The 19,990-nt window shown below is 47.7% G+C and overlaps 1 protein-coding gene across 3 annotated transcripts in view; it reads right to left on the bottom strand.

Moving 5' to 3' along the window:
- The window catches only part of nos1 (nitric oxide synthase 1 (neuronal)), a 36,185-nt gene that overhangs the window by 1,874 nt on the left and 14,321 nt on the right, over nt 1-19,990 (bottom strand). For all 3 annotated transcript variants that reach the window (XM_076025795.1, XM_076025794.1, XM_076025796.1), the window contains 23 exons: nt 18,773-18,935; nt 18,175-18,266; nt 16,784-16,925; nt 16,544-16,683; nt 14,851-15,025; nt 14,506-14,607; nt 13,752-13,946; nt 12,725-12,810; nt 11,945-12,089; nt 9,827-9,931; nt 9,684-9,742; nt 9,451-9,567; nt 7,536-7,710; nt 5,820-5,958; nt 5,485-5,563; nt 5,109-5,302; nt 4,528-4,697; nt 3,580-3,790; nt 2,981-3,068; nt 2,493-2,614; nt 2,243-2,391; nt 1,462-1,656; nt 569-687 (listed from right to left, as the gene is read on the bottom strand). In XM_076025795.1, the coding sequence (XP_075881910.1) occupies nt 569-687; nt 1,462-1,656; nt 2,243-2,391; nt 2,493-2,614; nt 2,981-3,068; nt 3,580-3,790; nt 4,528-4,697; nt 5,109-5,302; nt 5,485-5,563; nt 5,820-5,958; nt 7,536-7,710; nt 9,451-9,567; nt 9,684-9,742; nt 9,827-9,931; nt 11,945-12,089; nt 12,725-12,810; nt 13,752-13,946; nt 14,506-14,607; nt 14,851-15,025; nt 16,544-16,683; nt 16,784-16,925; nt 18,175-18,266; nt 18,773-18,935 (3,162 nt within the window). The remainder of the gene's footprint in view (nt 1-568; nt 688-1,461; nt 1,657-2,242; nt 2,392-2,492; nt 2,615-2,980; nt 3,069-3,579; nt 3,791-4,527; nt 4,698-5,108; nt 5,303-5,484; nt 5,564-5,819; nt 5,959-7,535; nt 7,711-9,450; nt 9,568-9,683; nt 9,743-9,826; nt 9,932-11,944; nt 12,090-12,724; nt 12,811-13,751; nt 13,947-14,505; nt 14,608-14,850; nt 15,026-16,543; nt 16,684-16,783; nt 16,926-18,174; nt 18,267-18,772; nt 18,936-19,990) is intronic.

The following is a 19,990-nucleotide window of genomic DNA, read 5'->3' as shown; positions in this document are numbered from 1 at the left end:
GGGAGAGATTGAGGCAGTCTTCATAACAGGGCAGTGATTCTATTTCCAGCTGGAATAATGAAGACTGACAGTTTTCACGTCATGTGAACCTGATGCTGCTGCTGCTCCTGATGATGATATTTAACTGGGAGAGGTAAGAGTAATTCTGCCAGTGCAGAATATTGTTTTGTTTAAAGGTCCAGTATAAGTCTCGCTTTTGGATGTTCACCCTGGGCTCCAGTACAGGAGCGCCGCCCAATTAGCTTACTAACAACTCTGTGTAAAACAGCATATCTAGCCCTCTGTACAGCCTCCCATCAAAACCCTCAATTTTAGCTTTGGATGCTTTAACAAGGTGGTGCCAGAGGGTGAAGCAAACACCCGATTGGGCTCAATGTCCCCAACTCAGGTAAGGTATCAGAAACCCGATGTGACATCATGCATTTCTCTTTAGGGCACAAGGTCTCTCGAAAGTTGGAGCGAAAAAAAAAAAAAAAAAAAAAGGCTTGATATAACGTATGAAGGAACATGGACATATGTTACTAAGCTCTAACACTCCAGTTTCAGTCATGTGACCGAAGACACTTACTCATCTGTGTCCTTCTTGTTCTCCTCGATGTAGGCGATGGACTCGGAGCGCAGCCTGTTGGTGACCTCATAGGTCCGCAGGGTCACGCCAAAGATGTCCTCGTGGTAGCGGTTCTCATCCTGGACACAGCAGCAGGAGGACACAGGGTGAGGAAGGAGGAGGGAGAGGGGGAGGAGGTGGAGGAGGAGGAGAGAAGGATGAAGAGGAGGGGGAGGAGGAGAAAGAGCAGGAGGAACAGGAAGAGGAAGAGGAGGAGCAGGAGAGGAGCAGGAGGAGGAGGAGGAGGAGGAGAAAGAGCAGGATGAGAAGGAGCAGGAGGAGCAGGAAGAGGAAGAGGAGGAGCAGGAGGAGGAGAAGGAAGAGGAGGAGGAGGAAAAAGAGTAGGAGGAGCAGGAAGAAGAGAAGGAGGAGGAGGAAGAAGAGGAGGAGCAGGAGAGGAGGAGGAGGAAGAGGAAGAGGAGGAGGAGGAGGAGGAAGAGGAGGAGAAAGAGCAGGAGGAGCAGGAAGAGGAGAAGGAGGAGGAGGAAGAAGAGGAGGAGCAGGAGAGGAGCAGGAGGAGGAGGAGGAGAGAAGGAGGAAGAAGAAGAAGAGGAGGAGCAAGAGCAGGAGGAGCAGGAAGAGGAAGAGGAGGAGGAGGAGGAGGAGGAAGAGGAGGAGCAGGAGAGGAGGAGGAGGAGAGAAGGAGGAAGAGGAGGAAGAGGAGGAGAAAGAGCAGGAGGAGCAGGAAGAGGAAGAGGAGGAAGAGGAGGAGAAAGAGCAGGAGGAGCAGGAAGAGGAAGAGGATGAGGAGAAGGAGGAAGATGAGCAGGAGGGGGAAGAGGAGGAGGAGGAACCCTAATACTAAAACCATAATCCAGCCCCTGTGTCATCATCTCCTGCTCCGTCTCTCTCACCCGCAGCCTGCTGATGAAGAAGCCGGCGTCCTCCAGGCTCATGTTGCCCTGCTGCTTGATGATGTGCTGCACCGTCTTCAGCACGTCGCCCGCCATTGTCACATCGCCGCACACGTACATGTGGCCCCCCTCCTCCCGCAGGCAGCGGTACACCGTGTCTGACAGCTGCTCCCGCAGGGCGTCCTGCACGTACTTCTGCAGGGACAGAGGAGGAGGAGGAGGACGAGGAGGAGGAGGAGGAGGAGGAGGAGGGAGGATTGGGGTGGAGGAAGGAGGACAGAGGAGGAGGAGGAGGAGGGAGGTGGAGGATGAGGGAGGACGAGAGTGTGATGAATGTAGACTCAGTTGCTCTGAGACAGGTCTACTCATGACTCTATCTGCTCACTGAGGTGGAAAATATTGTTGCATTGATTTATTTTTTTCCCCCGCTCCTTATATTTCAGATGAAACTTTAAAAGGCCACGTCTAATTACAAAAAAAAGGAATACAAATCTTGTTTTCCAATGTTGACTGAAAATAGATGAGTGACTCGACCAATTTTTTTCTTCAAGTCAAAGTTGTTTTGTGAAGCTCAATTAAAACTTTCCAGTTGCCTTCACTCAACCCTCAGGACCACCGAGAACCTTCAACCTCAGCTGGACCTCAGCTGACCATCATGTGACCATCATGTGACCATTATGCGACAGCGTTGGTACTGAATGACAATACGATGCGTAATCAATTCATCTAATCAGTCAGCCGGAGGAAGTGAAGGGTTGTTGGTAGTTCCCTGACAGGCTACCTTTGGTTTCCCAGGTTCCCTGGAGTAGACGGTGTAAAGCTCCTTGAACACGCCCTTGTTCCTGGCCTGGATGGTCTCCTCCTGGTAGATGTGGTCCATCTCAGACTGCCGGCAGCCAAACACCAGGATCATGGGACACAACTCAACACCTGCAAGGGAGAGACAGTGCGAGCTCTCAGGATGGGAGATTGAGGGGGGGCGGGGGTGGAGAGTGGGCGCTGACACCACCTACACCATACTGACAACCAACCTTTGTGTTCCCGGTCGTAGAGTCTCTGCTGCCAGAAGCTCCTGAAGGGGGCGATGCCTGTCCCAGGACCCACCAGGATACAAGGAGCCTGCTTGTCTTTGGGAAGCTGGAAGGACCGAGCGCTAGAACAAATTGCAATGTGCAAAGTGAGGAAACAGTCTGAACCTGTTTTCTTGAGGACGATTTCAAATTTAATAAAAAAAAAACTAAACAAAAAAAAAAAACAACTAAACTTGTGTATTTAGCAGAAATACATGCTAAAGCTAATGGCTAGCTATCAAGTTTAAGATTCTCTCATGTTTTTTTTTTTGTTGTACAAGCGTTTAGGTCCCCTGTGTGTTAATTAAAGAATCATGACTGTTGCTGATGAACCACATACCCCTATAAATCGCCCCTGACATCACATCAACATTCCTCTTCAGATTCATCACGGCTCGTCGTGAGTCTAGTATGCGACAAACACTCCACAGGGGAGAAGTGATATTTACCCTCGGACGAAGCAGGGCACCATTTCCCCTTTCTCGATCCTGTTGAGCCACGAGGAACACACTCCGTGGTGGATGGGCCCCTCTTCATCTGAAAGCAAGCAGCCACTTCACTTCTCATCTCTCTCCCTTATTCTCCCTGTCTTTTTTTTTTTTTCCCCCTCCGCCACCCAACTGACTGGCAGCACAAACAACAAGAGAAGAAGAGTGGTCCTAACAACCCTCGCACTCACTCTAATGGCAAATTGCAGTGATTCAACCTCTACTGTGCAATCACGCTAACGTGTTCTTGGAGTTTGTCCTCCAGTGCAAATGACACCCACACATGAGATGAGATGGGATGTTAAGGGAACAGCAGCCCACTGCGATGATAGCAGAGAGGTCAAAGCTGATGGCAGTGTTGTTGACTGAGCGGGTGACTGATCTGTGTTTCTACCCTGAAAGAATTGTGTCATTATCTTAAGTTAGCAGAGGGACGTTTTTGGAGTCTCACTTCCACGAAGGGGCAAAAGACAAGTCAACAAAAAAAATTATATATATATATATATACACACACACACACAGATCTCCATGCACGTGGACGTGCCGGGACATTCACTGACCTCTGGCTCGGTAGGAGACCACGGCCACGGTGAGGTGGATCTCGGATGGGTGCAGGTCCGGGGAGGAGCTGATGGAGTAGTAGCGCGGTTGCAGCAGCGGCAGCTGGGTGAGCAGCAGGCTGGATGGTAGCTGCACGGAGGGGAACTCCTCCAGGACCTCCACCAGGGTGGGGTTGTTGTACCACTTCCACTGCTCGTACTCCTGCAGGCCCTGCAGTGGTGGTGGTGGGGGGGTGGGGGGGAGGAGAGGAAGGGGCCCGTTTTCATTGGATTACACCGCAAACAGTGGGATTATACAGCTGGCGGGTGAATCTGCAAGAAGACCGACGGAGTCACGACTCCAAGAACGGACCAAAAGTAAACTAGAACTAATGGCGCGTCAACAACGACCAGGTTTGCCTCATGAGCTACAGAAGAAATGAAGAAGTCGAAAATGTCTTTTTTTCCAACTCTTCCAACTTTTTTTCCAACTATTTACATATCACAGATATGTAAATAATTTGTATGTATGCTTTCTTTCTTTCTTCTCTTTTCATTTTTTCTCTTTGCACTGTACATGCTGCTATAACCACGCACATTTCTCCAATGGGGGACAAATAAAGGCATTCAGTCTTCAACAGTCACTTCACTGTGAAGTTGTGTTGTTTTATATAAAACGTAACACTATGTGTGACATTATTTCATGTTCCACCATGCAGCAGTGACACTCGGGAGGTTGGTTAAAGCCCAACTGTGCAGAGTGCATCACCGCACTGATGGCCATTAAAAAAAAACAGGAGCAGTTTTCAGGTGGAAACCCACCACGAAGGTGTTTCTAGAGTTTCAGCTTACAGAGACAATGCAGACACTCTGCACTGTTACAACACACACATGTTACATGTGGACCTGCAGTAGCTCTGCACAGGAGCCGTCCGATGGATGTTTAAAGGTCAACTTTAGTTTGCTGACCTTGCTGAGCACCTCCAGCCTCCTCCTGTGTTTGTCACTGGTGGCCAGGGCAGCGAACTGCTGCAGCAGGGCAGGGCTGGGAGGGGTGGCGATGTCCAGGAAGTACTGGAAGGCCTGTGAGATGGTGCAGGGGGGGATCCGGCTCTCATTGGTCCAGTTACTGATCACACCTGGGGGAAGAGAGGAGGAGGAGGAGGAGGAGAAGGAGGAAGAGAAAGCGGAGGAGGGAGACACACTGATTTTAAAAGTCCCACATATTTACAGCTGATACAATTTTATTTTTAATCTGAGAAAACAGTGAAGCAACTTGAATGACTTGAACAGTCTGACAGTCTGTTGAGGCTAGCGTTAGGCTAACAAGGAGGCTTTGGTAAACACACTTGAAAAGAATCCAGGACAAATCCAGGACAAATGACAAGGAGCATTTATGTCTCTGAAATAAACCAAGAAAAAGATTGAAAAAAAAAAAACCCAAGCAAAAACATCTTTTTGGCTGGTTAACAATACATGAGTGAGTCTACACTTCAATCAATGTGAAGTCATTCCGGCCACCACGAGTGTGTGTGTGAGGTCACACCCACCGAGCGCTGTGTTCCTCTCCTCCAGGAACTCCACCTTGATGATTTGATTGACAGGCGGGGCGTCCTCCAGTTTGTCAATGAGGGCGGTGACCAGGTCCTCGTGGTTGCCAGGGAAAACGCCCAGATGATCTCCAGGTTGGTAGTGCAGACTCTCGCAGTTGTTGGTGTGGAGCCGCACCAAGATGGTGGAACGACTGCAGAGGCAGTAAAATAAAAATAGAAAATGAGACTTGGAGGCAAGAAAGTAACAAAAATAAATGAATAGAAAAATCATGTATAGGGATTTTTAACTTTAGAATAACATTGGATCAATAAAAAAAAGAACCCAAAACAAACACAACAACAACATTATTTCCTCTCAGGCATCACGACATACTTTGATTTTGGAGTCTGCAAGTTTTGTGATTCCAGCATTTTGGCCCCATAGACCTTCTTCTTGTGGATGTTGTACAGCGCTGTGGGCAAACACACACAGACAGACACACAAACACACAAACAGACACATCAGTTCAGTCGGCCAGAAAGTTCTCATGCGTTTTTTCAAGGCGCAGCGGAGGCGAAACTCTGAACACAGACAATATAATGTAATATAATATAATATAATATAGTATAATATAATATAATATAATGTAATATCATAACAGCAGCAGCAGATGGTGGTGGGTTTGAACATCACACCATGGTGCAGTTGGAGGTGGTCACTGTGGCTACCTTCTGGGAGGGCTGGGGCCTCGGCTGTGTAGGTCAGCCGGAACTTGCTCTTCTTCCAGCTGCGGTCATTGCTGATCAGCGAGTCATTGGCCTTCTCGATGTTGACATCGTCGCCCACGCAGAACACATCGCATGCAGCCTTAGAGAAATTAGAGATTTGAGAGCATGAGAGCGACGTAAAAAAATATGGAGACGGGATAAACTGAGTAATAAGTACCTCTATATACATATATTTAATAATGATTACTGGAGGGAGAAACAGTCCCTTAAAACTGAGGCACTTTGTTTTTTGAATGCCAATCTTGGCTAAAGCGAAACATTTTAGCTGGATGATGATGCTTTTTGTTCATTTTGCACATTTTTGTTTTTATCTTGTTGTGATGTTTTGTTGATGTGTTCTTTCACTTGTACACAGTTATATTGGGGGGATGCTTCATATTTATTTTTATAGCACTGTGTAATAAACATTTAATATTTTTGATATCACCAATATTAGTCATTAATTTCAGCACATAATTCAGTAATAAGATAGGATAAACAACAACAATGTCTGAGGAGCCGCTTCAGAACCAAAATAGCTGCTTGTCTTGAAAGACCTGGAATGCCCATTCTCTCAAATGCCACCTTGACTTTCTGGGCAGTGACAAAGCGTTAGCGTGTGGCTAAAGGTCACGGTATGAGAGGCTGTGCTGTCTCCACACATACTGAGAGAAGCATCAGAATGGAAGATCAGTTAGCACGCTGTTAGCTTGCACAAGGCTGTGGAAAATGGAAATTGAGCGCAATTATTTGTATTTTCAAAAAGAATATTTCTTATTTTTGACAGGGATTAAAACTGGACTGAAGTCGGTGTAAATGCAGCTGTTTTAGGTGCTTTTATTTTGAAGTACGAACTTTTATTTTGATACTTCTGAACTGGAAGTAGCGCTCGTTACCTCTGTAAACTTAACGCAAGAACTGAGACGCACCTGTGGAAGGCTAGGTAATTTTGAGTTTATGTACCTTTTATTGTACCTGTTCATTAAATATATTATGACTGAAGAAATGTTTCTGTCCAAGCACCTTACTAAGAATGAGAACATTAGCGTAGAAGAAATAAGACATCGCTGCTGTTGGTTGAGATGTAGGCTAAAGTGGTTAGTGTTAGCTTATGTTTTCATCTGTATTAGCCTCAATGCAAAGCAATGCCATTTTGCTAATAATTGTACAAGCTGATGTTGTTTTAGATGTGTTTGTTTGAAGTTTTAGTTCTATGGTGTTCAATTAACACCAGTAAAAGCAATTGGAGTCTCGCATCCAATCAATGGGCGGCATAGTCGGTAGGGATTCCGTAGAATGTGTTTCAGAGGTTGAAAATTGGACGATGGCATTGGCAAACATAATGGCAACATTAGCCGTTTGTAGTGCTGCAACGGCAGCATCCATGCTAATAGCTTCAGAAGCAGCCGTTGCAAACAACCTGTAGCAGCTTGTTCTTCAGGGCTCCCACTCATCTGACTGTGAAGGAAGCCAACTACCGAGACGATGACAATGTCCACAAGACGGATGAGCTGCTTTCAAGATCAACACCGTTAAATGGCTCACACCTCCAAGAAGGACACTGTTTCTGGCACGAAGCTCCTAACAAACTGAGACTGAAAACCTGTACCGGCTAAAAAGGCGCCAACGTGAAAATGTTTGTCGGCCCTCAGCTGTGACTCGGTGAATCCAGCTCACCTTGAAGACCTTCTTGGCCCAGGTCCTGAACGACTCCTCCTGGCCGCACAGCTCGTCTCCCTCACCCATGCGGAGGATGCGCTCCCCCCCGAGCTCCTCAAACAGGGTGTCCACAGCGTGGGCGAAGGCGCAGAAGTGTGGGTAGGCCCTGGAGCCCAGGCCAAACACTGAGAACCTGCACACACACACAAACACTCACGATGAGAAAGAGACGGATGGACGGGAGGAAGGGGGGAGGCCAGCAGGCGGCGAGAAAAAAAAATTCCAGCGAAACCCAAACATAGACAAATCTCCGCTGTTGGGCCCACGTAGGAAAACCTGCATCCGTCTCTCTTGGAGAACAGTTGACGTATTTACAGACGCTCCGGCGGCACGACTTTTAGACAAACATTTTAGACAAACACGAAAAACAGATCAGTCATCCATGGCCTGCTGAGGCCGTCAGCCCACATCAGCTTCAGGCTTCAGCAGCAGCTTCTTTTCCCCGTTAGACGGCTCAGCAAAACTGTCCTATAAGATTTGTCATCCAAACAAGCCAGTGGAAGCGTGCATAAACATACTTTCTCAAAGATGAGTCACGCAAGAATCTCCTAAAGTAAGATTGTGACTAAAAATCAAATCATCAATCGCGTTGGACCCCTGCGAGGGTAATTGCAACTGGAATAATGCAAAACTGTGCAAAATCCATCAAAAAAGGTCAATTACTGAACTGGAGAGTTAACAGACGGATTCATTTGTGCTGTTCACGTCAGGCACTGATATATGGTGCCAAGGCTCCGGTCAATAGCTGCTGCTTTCACATTCACATCAGAGCTCAGGCTGTTTTTCCAAAACAATCTCATTTATACTGAACACAACTTGGGAGTGCAGGCACTTTTTCTATCAATATTCAAAGAAAGTATGTTTCTTCAAAGTTACTTGCTAAAGAAGCCTGCTAGAGCTGCCCAGCAAGGGACCTGATAGGCTCCCCCTGCCTCACCATCTTCCAAACACGCGAGGCCAGAAGGGCCCCCCCCCGCCAACTGGCCCCTCCCCTCATCTTTTGGCTTTCTATCTCACTGTTTATGTCAATTCTCAGATGTTCCAGAGAAGCACAAAATGTTGTGAATCAAAGCCAAAACAGTTCTGCAACAGACGTGTCATGTCACCATCTTCTCTGGAAAGGGGCGTGGCCTCTTTCGGAGGCAGCAGGTTGAGACACAGTGGACCCCCCCCCCCCCAGCAAGATTAGATGCTTTTGTTAAGCTCATGCAAGGATAGGAAAACTATGGCCTGGGGCCATATGCGGACCGTTAATCCGGCCGGCCGAACTTGAAGAGATGATAATTTAGAGTGAGTCATAAAATAACTGTGTTTTACCCATTTCTTTTCAGCGTTTTAAAAGTAATTTCAATAAAGAGCTAAAGAAACCACTGTGGGGTTTCCAAGGCATGTATTTTGTTGTAACTTTGCTTTTGTTCATTGTTGCTTGACATTAAAGCTACACACGTTTTCTACATATCCCTTGCACATATTTATAGGCCACCACGGGATCCCAGTAAACTAAAACTCAAACCCCACTGAACCGTCCAGCTTTGATTTTAATGATAGTTTCCAACATGAAACCTTTTTAAATGGCTCCTTGGTCAACAAGGTTTCTTATTTTGCGCTAATAATTCATATTTCATGTAGCAGTCGACTTATCGAGGCTGTGCCCCGCCTTTGCTCTATGGCAGGTGGGATAGGCTCCAGCAGACCCCCGCAACCCTGAGTGCGGGAAGAAGCGGATATTGAAAATAGATGGATGGATGGAAGGATGTAGCAGTGAGACAATCTCAGAGGTTTTCAGTTGTTTGTTTGTTTGTTTAACCCATAAAGCTTGCTGTTAATTCCAAGTTGATGGTGTCATGTGACCACCGGGGGGCGTCTGACCCACCTGACGTTGGCCAGAGGGCCTGTGCTCTCGAAGTTGGCCTTGGCCTCTGGTTCATCGCTGGACGACTTGCGAGTGTCGGAGTAGGAGGACACACTGTTGAAGCGAACCTTGTAGCTCCTGGACAGGAAGTGGAAGGGGGGGGGGGTCGGGAAGAGGTTGTAAAGGGGGGGTGTAAACAGTGAGAAACAGTGTGACGCACAAGGTCGACTTGCACGAAAACAAAGACGACTGACTTCCTGTCTTCAGTGTTGGACGTTGGGTGGCGCATCTCCATCAAGGCGGCTCCAAACTTCTACATGTGCAAAAATTAAAAAAAAACAAAATGTTGATTTCACCTTTGACTCGGTGACCCCGTGACCTTTAAACTCAGGCCTACCTCTCCGTTCTCAGGCGGATCGCCGTTTCCAAACGTGCTGGTCACCACCAGCACCAGCGTCTCATGCTCCAGGTCCACCACGTCGTAGTCATCCATGGAGGACACCTGCAGGACGGACACGGGATCAGTAGAGCCCCTTGATCATCAGTAGGAGGCCGAGAAGCAGGAGGAGGGGGAGAGGGCGGTGGAGGTGGAAGAGGTGGAGCAGGAGGAGGGGGAGAGGGCGGTGGCGGAGGAGGAGGAGGAGGAGGAGGAGGAGGGGTAGGAGGCGGAGAAGCAGGAGGAGGGGGAGAGGGCGGTGGAGGGGGAAGAGGTGGAGGAGGAGGAGGAGGGGGAGAGGGCGGTGGAGGAGGAGGAGGGGGAGAGGGCGGTGGAGGAGGAGGAGGGGGAGAGGGCGGTGGCGGAGGAGGAGGAGGAGGAGGAGGAGGAGGGGTAGGAGGCGGAGAAGCAGGAGGAGGGGGAGAGGGCGGTGGAGGGGGAAGAGGTGGAGGAGGAGGAGGAGGGGTAGGAGGCGGAGAAGCAGGAGGAGGGGGAGAGGGCGGTGGAGGAGGAAGAGGTGGAGCAGGAGGAGGGGGAGAGGGCGGTGGAGCAGGAAGAGGTGGAGCAGGAGGAGGAGGGGTAGGAGGCGGAGAAGCAGGAGGAGGAGGAGAGGGCGGTGGAGCAGGAAGAGGTGGAGCAGGAGGAGGAGGGGTAGGAGGCGGAGAAGCAGGAGGAGGAGGAGAGGGCGGTGGAGCAGGAAGAGGTGGAGCAGGAGGAGGAGGGGTAGGAGGCGGAGAAGCAGGAGGAGGAGGAGAGGGCGGTGGAGAAGGAGGAGGAGGAGTAGGAGGCGGAGAAGCAGGAGGAGGAGGAGAGGGCGGTGGAGGAGGAGGAGAAGGAGTAGGAGGCGGAGAAGTAGGAGGAGGAGGAGAGGGCGGTGGAGGAGGAGGAGAAGGAGTAGGAGGCGGAGAAGTAGGAGGCGGAGAAGCAGGAGGAGGAGGAGAGGGCGGTGGAGCAGGAAGAGGTGGAGGAGGAGGAGGAGGAGTAGGAGGCGGAGAAGTAGGAGGTGGAGAAGCAGGAGGAGGGGGAGAGGGTGGTGGAGGAGGAAGAGGGAGGAGGAGGAGGAGGAAGGGGAGGCAGTGAAAAGACTCTGTTCTGGCTTCTAACTAGATGATGATATGCTGCTGCTGCACAACAGGCATCAATGATTCACACCTCAACATGGTCTTCGTCGGCCACACACACACACACACACACACACACACACACACAAACCAACCAACCAACCTTCGTCTCTGCCCAGAAAGGCTTTATATGGCCGTGCCTCTCAGAGGAGAGTGACACACAGCTACTATCCCATGATATGATGTGCCACTTTGTTCACACACACACACACACACACACACACACACAATGCTACAACTTGCCCCAGGCCATCCTATCTGGCCTGTGATCCATCTAGACACCCAGGCCATCCTATCCACCTATCTGTCTTGTGTGATTGATGGCCATGGCAGTGGTGGGGGCGGGAGGGGGGAGTACAGTGGGTGATTGACAGCTCTCTCTCTCTCTCTCTCTCTCTCTCTCTCTCTCTCTCTCTCTCTCACTACATGCTTGCTGTTCTTTGCAGCCTCAGGATCTTTACCTTCCGCTGCTCCACTGATTCATTGTGGCCTCTGACTATCAACACTTTGCTGCATGAGAGAAGCAGCGGGAGTGACACAAGGCACTGCCCCCCCACCAACCCCCCAACTTCCCCCATCACCCCCAACACCCTCCCTACTCCCCTGGCATGCAGCTAGCTGCTGCCAGCCGTCTCAGACTAAATGAGACATAAGGAGTCTTTTCCTAATCATCCCTTCATTCTTTCCCTTCATTCTTTCTCTTCATTATTTCCTCTTCATCCCTTCATTCTTTCCTCTTCATCCACTCATTATTTCCTCTTCATCCTTTCCTCTTCATCCTTCATTCTTTCCTTTCATTCTTTCCTCTTCATCCCTTCATTCTTTCCTCTTCATCCCTTCATTCTTTCCTTTCATTCTTTCCTCTTCATCCCTTCATTCTTTCCACTACATCCCTTCATTCTCTCTCTCAGTTCCACCAGCTGACTTGCGGAGACGCTGAGGTTGAAGAAAACGTTACCTTGGCATCGAAGGCGTGCTTGAAGATTTCACACAGAGTCTTGGCATAGTTCTGCGACTTGCCCGTCTCAGTGGCGAACAGGATGGTGGCCTTCACCCTCTTGGCCATGGCCTGACCCATCAGCTTGGCCGAGAACTTGACGGCTCTGAATGGGCAGAGGGATGGACGACGTCAGGTGGGCAGCAGAACCAGTTGCATTGTAAATATCATGTTAAATAGTTAGCAATTAGTAAATGTTTTTGTATCTTTTTTTTTTTTTTTTTTTTTGCATTTTTAGTATTTATTTTTAGAATTTCTAGTATTTAGTATTTTTAGCGTTCAGAGTGTATAAGGGCGCCACTATAACTCCACAACAGGTAATCTAGTGAAAGTGGCGTGATGCTAACAGTGTTAGCATGTACGGCTGAACATAGACTGTTCTAGCTCGCTAACACAGCTGAAGTGCATTGTAGCGAGACATTGATCAGCTGTTTGGTGAATCTGAGCCGTCTTTGAAGAGGAAGTCAAGGTTGAGCTTCAAGAAAAAGACACGGTTGAGCCTTCGACTGAAAACGCTGCTCAAGTCGACCAGACTGACGCACAGTGAGAGCAGCGGCGTTACAGCGCTACACTGATGGAGGTATGACGGAGAGAGCGACTTCACGATTCGTTAACGGGCAAGCGATGCGACTCACTGCCTGTGATCAGGAATGTCGTGGTTGACATTTTGGGGCTGCGCCTCAGAAAATAAACAACAACAGACAGAAAGAGGAAAGTGACTTGTGTTTGTGACCAACTCACTTGGCGAGCTTCTTGAAGCCAATGGCTCTCTTCTTGGTAGGCGTCCCGTTGACTCCCTTCCACACATGGCTGTTCCAGGGGTCAGCCTGGCCATGGAAAACCACAAGACAAGAGCATGTGGAGAGGTTGGTTTGTTTATTTGTTAAGTTCATAAGGATCCCTATTTGTTTTCACCATGTGAAGACGATTCTTCCTGGGATCCACACAAAAAACATACAAGAAAATTGCAACAATTCCAAATCAAAATGGGTGAACATATTGACAAAAATCCCCAAAATAATACATTAAAAACCAAAGCAAAACAAAAACAAAGAAATAATAGAGGCAACGCTGGCAGTCATTAACAACCAGCTTTAAGTCTTGTGGTTACGATGAGGCACCAACTCAGACGGAGGGCAGGAAGTGGAGATGGAGTTGGATCGATTAGAGCGATTGGAAGAACTGTAAACTACGGACAACATTAGCATTTTTCTACAGGACAGATCCGCAGCAACTATTATTAGCAGTTTTTTCATTAAATAATCCAACCGTTCATAAGATGTAAATATCTTGCTTTTTCTATAAATATTTTCTTTTCTTTTTGTTCCTTTTTAATTAATGTAATTTTCCATCTTTATGCACTATACTGTTGCTGTAAATATGCAAATGTCAATGCGGGATTAATAAAGGCTTCTATTCTCGTCTATTTTATACTGCTGGTTCGCAGCATGGGATACTGTTGTAATCTGTTGGTTGTCTGGATGGTCATGTGATGCTGCCTAAAGCCTGTAAAACTACCGAAAACTGATTTTCACAGTTAATGTTGGTGACAATGTTGACAGTGTCAGTAAAGGACCCAATTCAATTCAATAACCAACTTTTTACTTTTTGCCCCCGTATGAGCTGAGTGAAAACAACCTGTTGGTGAATCAACCCCATCATCCCCCCAGACATTGACACGCAGCTGCTGCTCTCCAGTGGACCAATCAGACTAGTGGGAACTAATCAGACAAGGGGAACTGCCCTCTTCCTACCCCCCACAGCTCACCTGGTACTCAAAGGAGGGTGTGAGACGGTAGTTGAGCATCTCCTGGTGGAAGACTGGGGTGATGCTGCCCGACATGGGCGGCACGATCCACACCCAGTCGCCCGGGCAGCCGCCCCGCACCCGGTACTCATTCTCCATGTGCTTCATGAAAGACTCGGTGGCCGAGTGATGGTCCACGATGGTCACTTTGCATGTCTGGCAGGAGGCACAAATGACAGAACGATACAAAAACTAAACTAAAGTTCTCTTTTTTTTTCATCCTTGTTGGCAAATCTTTGGTTTACTTCCTGGACACTGAAGCAGCCTCACATAATTTATCATCAAAAAAACGCTTGGAATTTAGCACAATGTTTACAGCCTTCTACAAAAAAGCCAAGCTAAGTTAAAATGTTAAGTTTTAGTTGTAGAATCTTTTTTTTTCAAAGGGGAAGGGGAGAAAAACAAGGTGATCTTAGTGGGCGGGGCCAACACATGGCTGGGCTCGGTTTGTCTCAAACCTGAACGGGGGGTTGGAGGGGCACTTTGTGACATCACAAAGTGCCGCTTTTCAGAACCATACTTACTGAAAAAAAATCCATCTAGTAGTAAATAAATAAAGCAATAACTGATGGACTTTACTCCTTTCTGGGTCGTTCACTGACAGAGACAGACTATTGTTAGAAAAAAGGGAATTTTCCAGGTAATCTGGGGACTTTTTCTGCACTTCAGAAATGTGAATTTCCAGCCCTGTGAATCCAAAGGGGACGGGTCTCACCTGGAAGCTGTAGAGAACAGCAATGTTGACCTCCACCAGTGCCTGGTCCTTCCACAGGGACGACGTCTTCCTGGTATCCAGGGCCATTTTGTCAGCAACCTCCTGCATCAAACACCAGGATCGGCTCTATCAGCTCCTTCTCTTTTATGAGGTATTTGAAGTATTTGAAAAAATAGCTGTAAATGTGATTCATTACATAATCACACACTATCTAGAACAGAAGATATGCAACACTGGGCCAGTCTGAGCCAGTCAGGACCAGTCAGGGAGGGTCAGGGCCAATCTGGACCAGTCGGAACCAGTCAGAACCAGTCAGAACCCGTCTGGTCCAGGTGTCTCTGTTACCTCTAGGATGTTGTAGCGTGACGTGTCACAGAAGTCCCTGACGCCAATCTCGGTGCCCATGTACCAGCCGCTGAAGGGGCAGCCGGTAAACTCCAGGCCTCCGATCTCCAGCAGCATGTTGGAGACGGCTGGGAGGCCGTACCACTTCAGGTCCAGGTCCTTGAACCACTCGTACCTGGCCGGACAAACAGCGATGATTCCATTAACTTCCCACAGAGGCCGTGGAAAAAACCAGCAGCAGCCAAAACCAACATTAACACAAGCAGATGACTTTCAATAGCCTCGGAGCAGAGCAGGTGGAGCCCTCGTCTAACTGCAACCCCAATGCCCAGGGGGACTGACAGCATCAGTGGCAGAGCTCCCAATGATCTGGTGCTCAGTTTTACTGGCACAACCAAGCAGCAGTGGATTCAGAGGTTCAGACACCTGATGCCAGTTTTCAGAGGGAGCCTGGCAGCATCACAGCAAGGACTGTGTCCTCCATCGCCCCTTACTGTCACTATATAGTCACTATATATATGGGGGCTGCGACATGTTGCAGTGGGGTCTGAATCCTGAGTGAACATCAGTATTCACTATGTAGTCACTTAACTCATCCCACAATGCATTGCTAAAAGTAGCATACAGCCAATGGTCACTAGCCCAATGACAATACATCCCATCATGCATTGCACTCACACTGACCCGTAGCTAGAAAAGGTGAGCGTTCTTTTTTGTGTTTTAATGTGGGAAGATGTTTGTATATGTTCTTGACATCCAAAATACAAATATATGTGTAAATTAATTTATATTTTTAATTATTAATTTATTCATCACCACTTGCCAATGGGTAGTTTTCATAATGCGACTGTGATGTTATGTGATGTCTTTAACTGGTTGATGCAGGCTGCACTTGTAAATAATAAGTGGTTCTTAATTGCATGCCTGGGTAAACAAAGGTAAAATAAATAAAATAAATGAATGGCACCTGAAAGTTTCATTTTTAGTTGGTTTTCTTCTGATTGTACAAAGCGCTTTGGGACACCTTGTGATGTGATTAAGCAATGTCCAAAGAACAGTTGACTGATTAATTGAATTTGGCTAATAAGTCACTATATAATGGCTAGAAAAAAAACTGCCTATAGAGGGAGCCAATGGGAGATTTTGGACTCAGCCACAGCGACTCTCAGGACGTAGGACCCACGTATGAACTTAATGCTGCCGCAAGACTTCACTGCTTTTGTTTCCTATCGGCTGAAATGTGGCAGCCTGGTGCTGAAGATCTCAGAGGAGTCATTTATGCTCCTGCCCTGCCCTGCTCCTGATGCTCCTGCCCTGGCCTGCTTGCATGATGGAGTTCAGGTCAGAGTCCTCAGAGTTGATGGAGAAGAATGAAACCAGGACGACGTCACTAACGAGCCCCTCGGATAACAACAAGCTGCTCATAGCAACAGATGGAAGATCTGCAGCTGACAAACATTCGACCCAGTTGGAATGTGACTGAGAGCCAATCAGACTTCAGGCCACATTAGTGTCGTTCAGGGAGACGAAGCCCACGCATTATTTTATTGTATTCTTTTTTTCTTTTTTTTTGGTTCAATCCCTGCTGGCCTCGTCAGTCTGTGATCTTCCGGGGATGTCCAGGTGAAAGTGGGTGCGGGTTGGGGGTGGGGGGTGTGGGGGGTGTGGGGGGGTGGGGTTGTCGGGGACTCACTTGGGGTGTGTGATGGGCACCTCCAGCACCAGGTCCTCTGGGATCTCAAAGAGCTCTGGGTCGTTTCCGTTGGCCTGCAGCAGGAGGGGCAGCACGTCGAAGCGGCCCTTGGGGGCCTTCCAGCCCAGCTGGGTGCAGATCTGGAGAGAAACAGGGCGACTTGTTCTTCTTCTGCCCAAACACACACAACAGACCTACTGTACTGAAAAAAGGGAGCTTGTCTGGTCTCCCCCGGCCCACCTCAGTGAACTCTACGTTAGCAGGGTCTCCCAGGACGCTCCCGTCTGGCTGCTTGTAGCCGGCATACCGGATGAGCTGACTGTTCCACACCCGGTAGTCGTGTTTGCCGTCTGTCCGCTGAGGAAAGATGGTGATGGCCGACCTGCAGCCACGCAAACAGCAACACATACAGCAAAACACAAACAAACAGCAACACAACCCAATCAGTCAGTCGGCGCTGAGCGAATCAGGAAGTCAACTCAAACAAGAACCAGGTGAGTTGACGACACTGTAGCCTCACAGGGTGAAGAAAAAAATGATGATGAACCAATAGAGACTCAGTGACACTGAAATGCATCAAGATAGTGAACAGATGGTCTGCAGTCAATGTCTTTAATGACTTTATGTCACAAGTCACACATGCACACACACACACACACACACACACACACACACAGCTAATCCACCTCTGGATCTATGTGACGTGTTAATGTGGTGTTAATGCTGCTGCTGCTGCTAAGCTGCTTCCTACTTGTCGAGAAGCAGCTGGCCGTGTTTGTAGTCTCATGATTTCAAAATGTGAACAACAGAGTTGTACAGTTGGGCAGTTGGTGTGTTCAACAGTTCACTGAAGGTCAAACTGGTTCACCTGTCAAGGTCAAAGTGCAGCAGGTCTGTTCTGAAGTTTCATCCCAAAGGTTTGTGAGTCGTGTTAGTCAATTGGTGCCTTTACTGTTTTTCACTTTTACAATTTCAACTCAAACATAAAATGCTGCCTCTTAAATTCACAGAGTGAGCACCTCTGTTGTCGTAATTCAAGTATCAGTAAATGTCTCTTTTATTTGCTGTGCATTTTTATTTATTGACGACGTAGTCTTATGGCACTTTACTGCTTTTCAGTGGTGTTTTTTATCTTCACTGTGATATTGTGAGAAGCCTGATTTACATTCCTTTGTGTGTCTGCTGCCTTTGGAGAGACTGACCAATAAAAACCTGAACCTTTTCCCCAACGCCACAACATCAGAGCTATTTCCTGAGTAGCAGGCCACAAGTGCAGTCACAGTGGCTCCGCCCATCACTCAGGGAGTGACATCGGTGATGATGAGGAGCAGCAGGTCTGGAGTCAGTCAGTCACATCAGTGACGGCAGGCGGCACAGAGTCAGAGTGAAGTGACAGAGCGAAGTGACAGATTGGACAGTGGGTCAAGTCGGGGGAGAAAGAGTGTGGGGGAAAGGCCACCACGCGGTGGGGCGAGGGACAGATGGAGGAGAGAAAGAGAGAGAGAAGCCGGGGAAAAGGGAGCAGTAGAGTTGAACAGGAAATGAAACTGGGAAAGTGTGTGCGTGTGCGTGTGTGTGTGCGTGCGTGCGCTCGTGCGTTCGCGTGTCTGTGCGCGTTTGCGTGTGCATACCTCAAGTTGCCCTTGTTGGTGGCGTACTTGATGTGGTTGCAGATGTAGTTGTACATTCCGTGGGCTGTTGAACAGTCTCTGGCGTCAAACACCTGCAAGTTCACGACCACAAACACACACAGTGGGACATACATGTCATACAAATATAGAGTAATGGCATGGACCAATCGGAGACTGCACTTCTGAAGATGGCTCTAATTTTTGAGTGAAATTTCTTTGTTACATTGAATGCCTTTTGTGAACAACATATGGTATACTATAAATATGTAGTAGACCTGCAAGTTAAATTCAAATGACTAGGGATGCAGGCACTAGGGATACTACTTTTTTGCAGAATGAGCAGAGTACAAACACTTGCATTTCAGTACTCACCGACACCGATAGCCAATACCGGTATCGGTACCGATACCCAGTACTGATATTGGTATTGGTGCAATGAGCCATTAAGTTAAGGGCCTTATCAATCAAAACCTTCAAGCAGCTGCCCACTTGTGCACGACGGCGACGCATTTCTGAGGTCGAGTCGAGCAGCAGGAAAGAAAAAAACAAAACAAAACGGTCACACTGTCACTAAACAGACACGCTGCTTTCACGTCACCTGCAGTTTGGACCACTGGATCCGTCCGACGCAGCGGGCGGCGTTCCTCCAGGCGTGCTTGGCTCCATAAATCAGCTCGGTGTCCTTCAGCTGGTACGTCCCTGTGGCCTCGATCTCCCTGGTCACCTCCTCCAGTCGGTCCACGTGGGCCTTGGACTCGTACCTGCAAGGGTTGGTGTGGGGCAAGCTTCAGCTGTTGGCCTGAACCAGCAGTGGACTCATGGGATATTGGGGCTATTCATTGTGCTTGTTTCAGTGTTTGGACGTGATTGGCTGCTGAGGACAATCAGACCCTCAGAAAAAAAAAACATCACATGATACAGTCTGGTGGTTATCCATCAAAGTCCAAGGATGAACAAATGAAATGATCACTGTGGTTGAGTCAAGTTTGTGAACAGTGATTTCTGAATTCTGTGTCAGTGACATTATTTTTATTATCAGGTCCCAATTACAGAACCCAAATGTGCAAAGTGACCTGAATGATTCAATTATTCTCTTTTGCTCACACTTGGACATGGATCAATAACGCTGCAAGCTATTCAAATCACATTGTCACTGAGCAACAGTGACAATGAAGAGGAAAATCTTTGTTATGTCAGAGGGAATCTAGCACTGGAGGCTGCGGATGGAAAGTCAGGAAGGCCCGTTGTCCAATGAGGTTCCGTGGTTTTCACCGACAGCCCTGCTGAACTCCAGGCAACAAGCCACAAGCGATTGGGTTAGCAGTTAGTTAGTCGCCTGTAACGGACAAAAGACTCACTTGAGACTGGCAACGGAGACTGGCTGAGCAAATCACGTGACAGCGGAGAGAAGAGCAGCACGAGCGCGACAAATGAAAAATCAGGCGAGTTGAAAAATTATAACATCTTGTTACTTCTGATCCTTATTACTTCTGTTTTGTAAATTCTTCCACCATTTAACGAACACAATAAAGGAATTCAATTCAATTCAATCAGATCTGAACGGAACGTTTCATGGTGCAAGATTCCTGAAGGATTTCAAATGAATCAGTCAGCTTGTTAGTTACCAAGCGACACAACAAAGAAAAATAAATATGTACAAAACAAACAAAGAAATGCAAATAAATAAAGACAAAAATGAACAAAAAAATATGGGAAGCATAATAAATAACAGAAACAAAAACAACAAAACAAACAAAAAATAAATATTCAATCATTCATGTTTTTTATTAAAAAAAAATAAAATAAAAAAAATGCA

The sequence above is a fragment of the Nelusetta ayraudi genome, unplaced genomic scaffold (genome assembly GCF_046127955.1).
Source record: "Nelusetta ayraudi isolate G7.1 ecotype Tasmania unplaced genomic scaffold, CSIRO-AGI_Nayr_v1 ptg000018l, whole genome shotgun sequence".
NCBI lineage: Eukaryota > Metazoa > Chordata > Actinopteri > Tetraodontiformes > Monacanthidae > Nelusetta > Nelusetta ayraudi.
The sequence above is the reverse complement of the archived record's forward strand: the minus strand, read 5'-3'. Positions and strand labels throughout refer to the sequence as shown.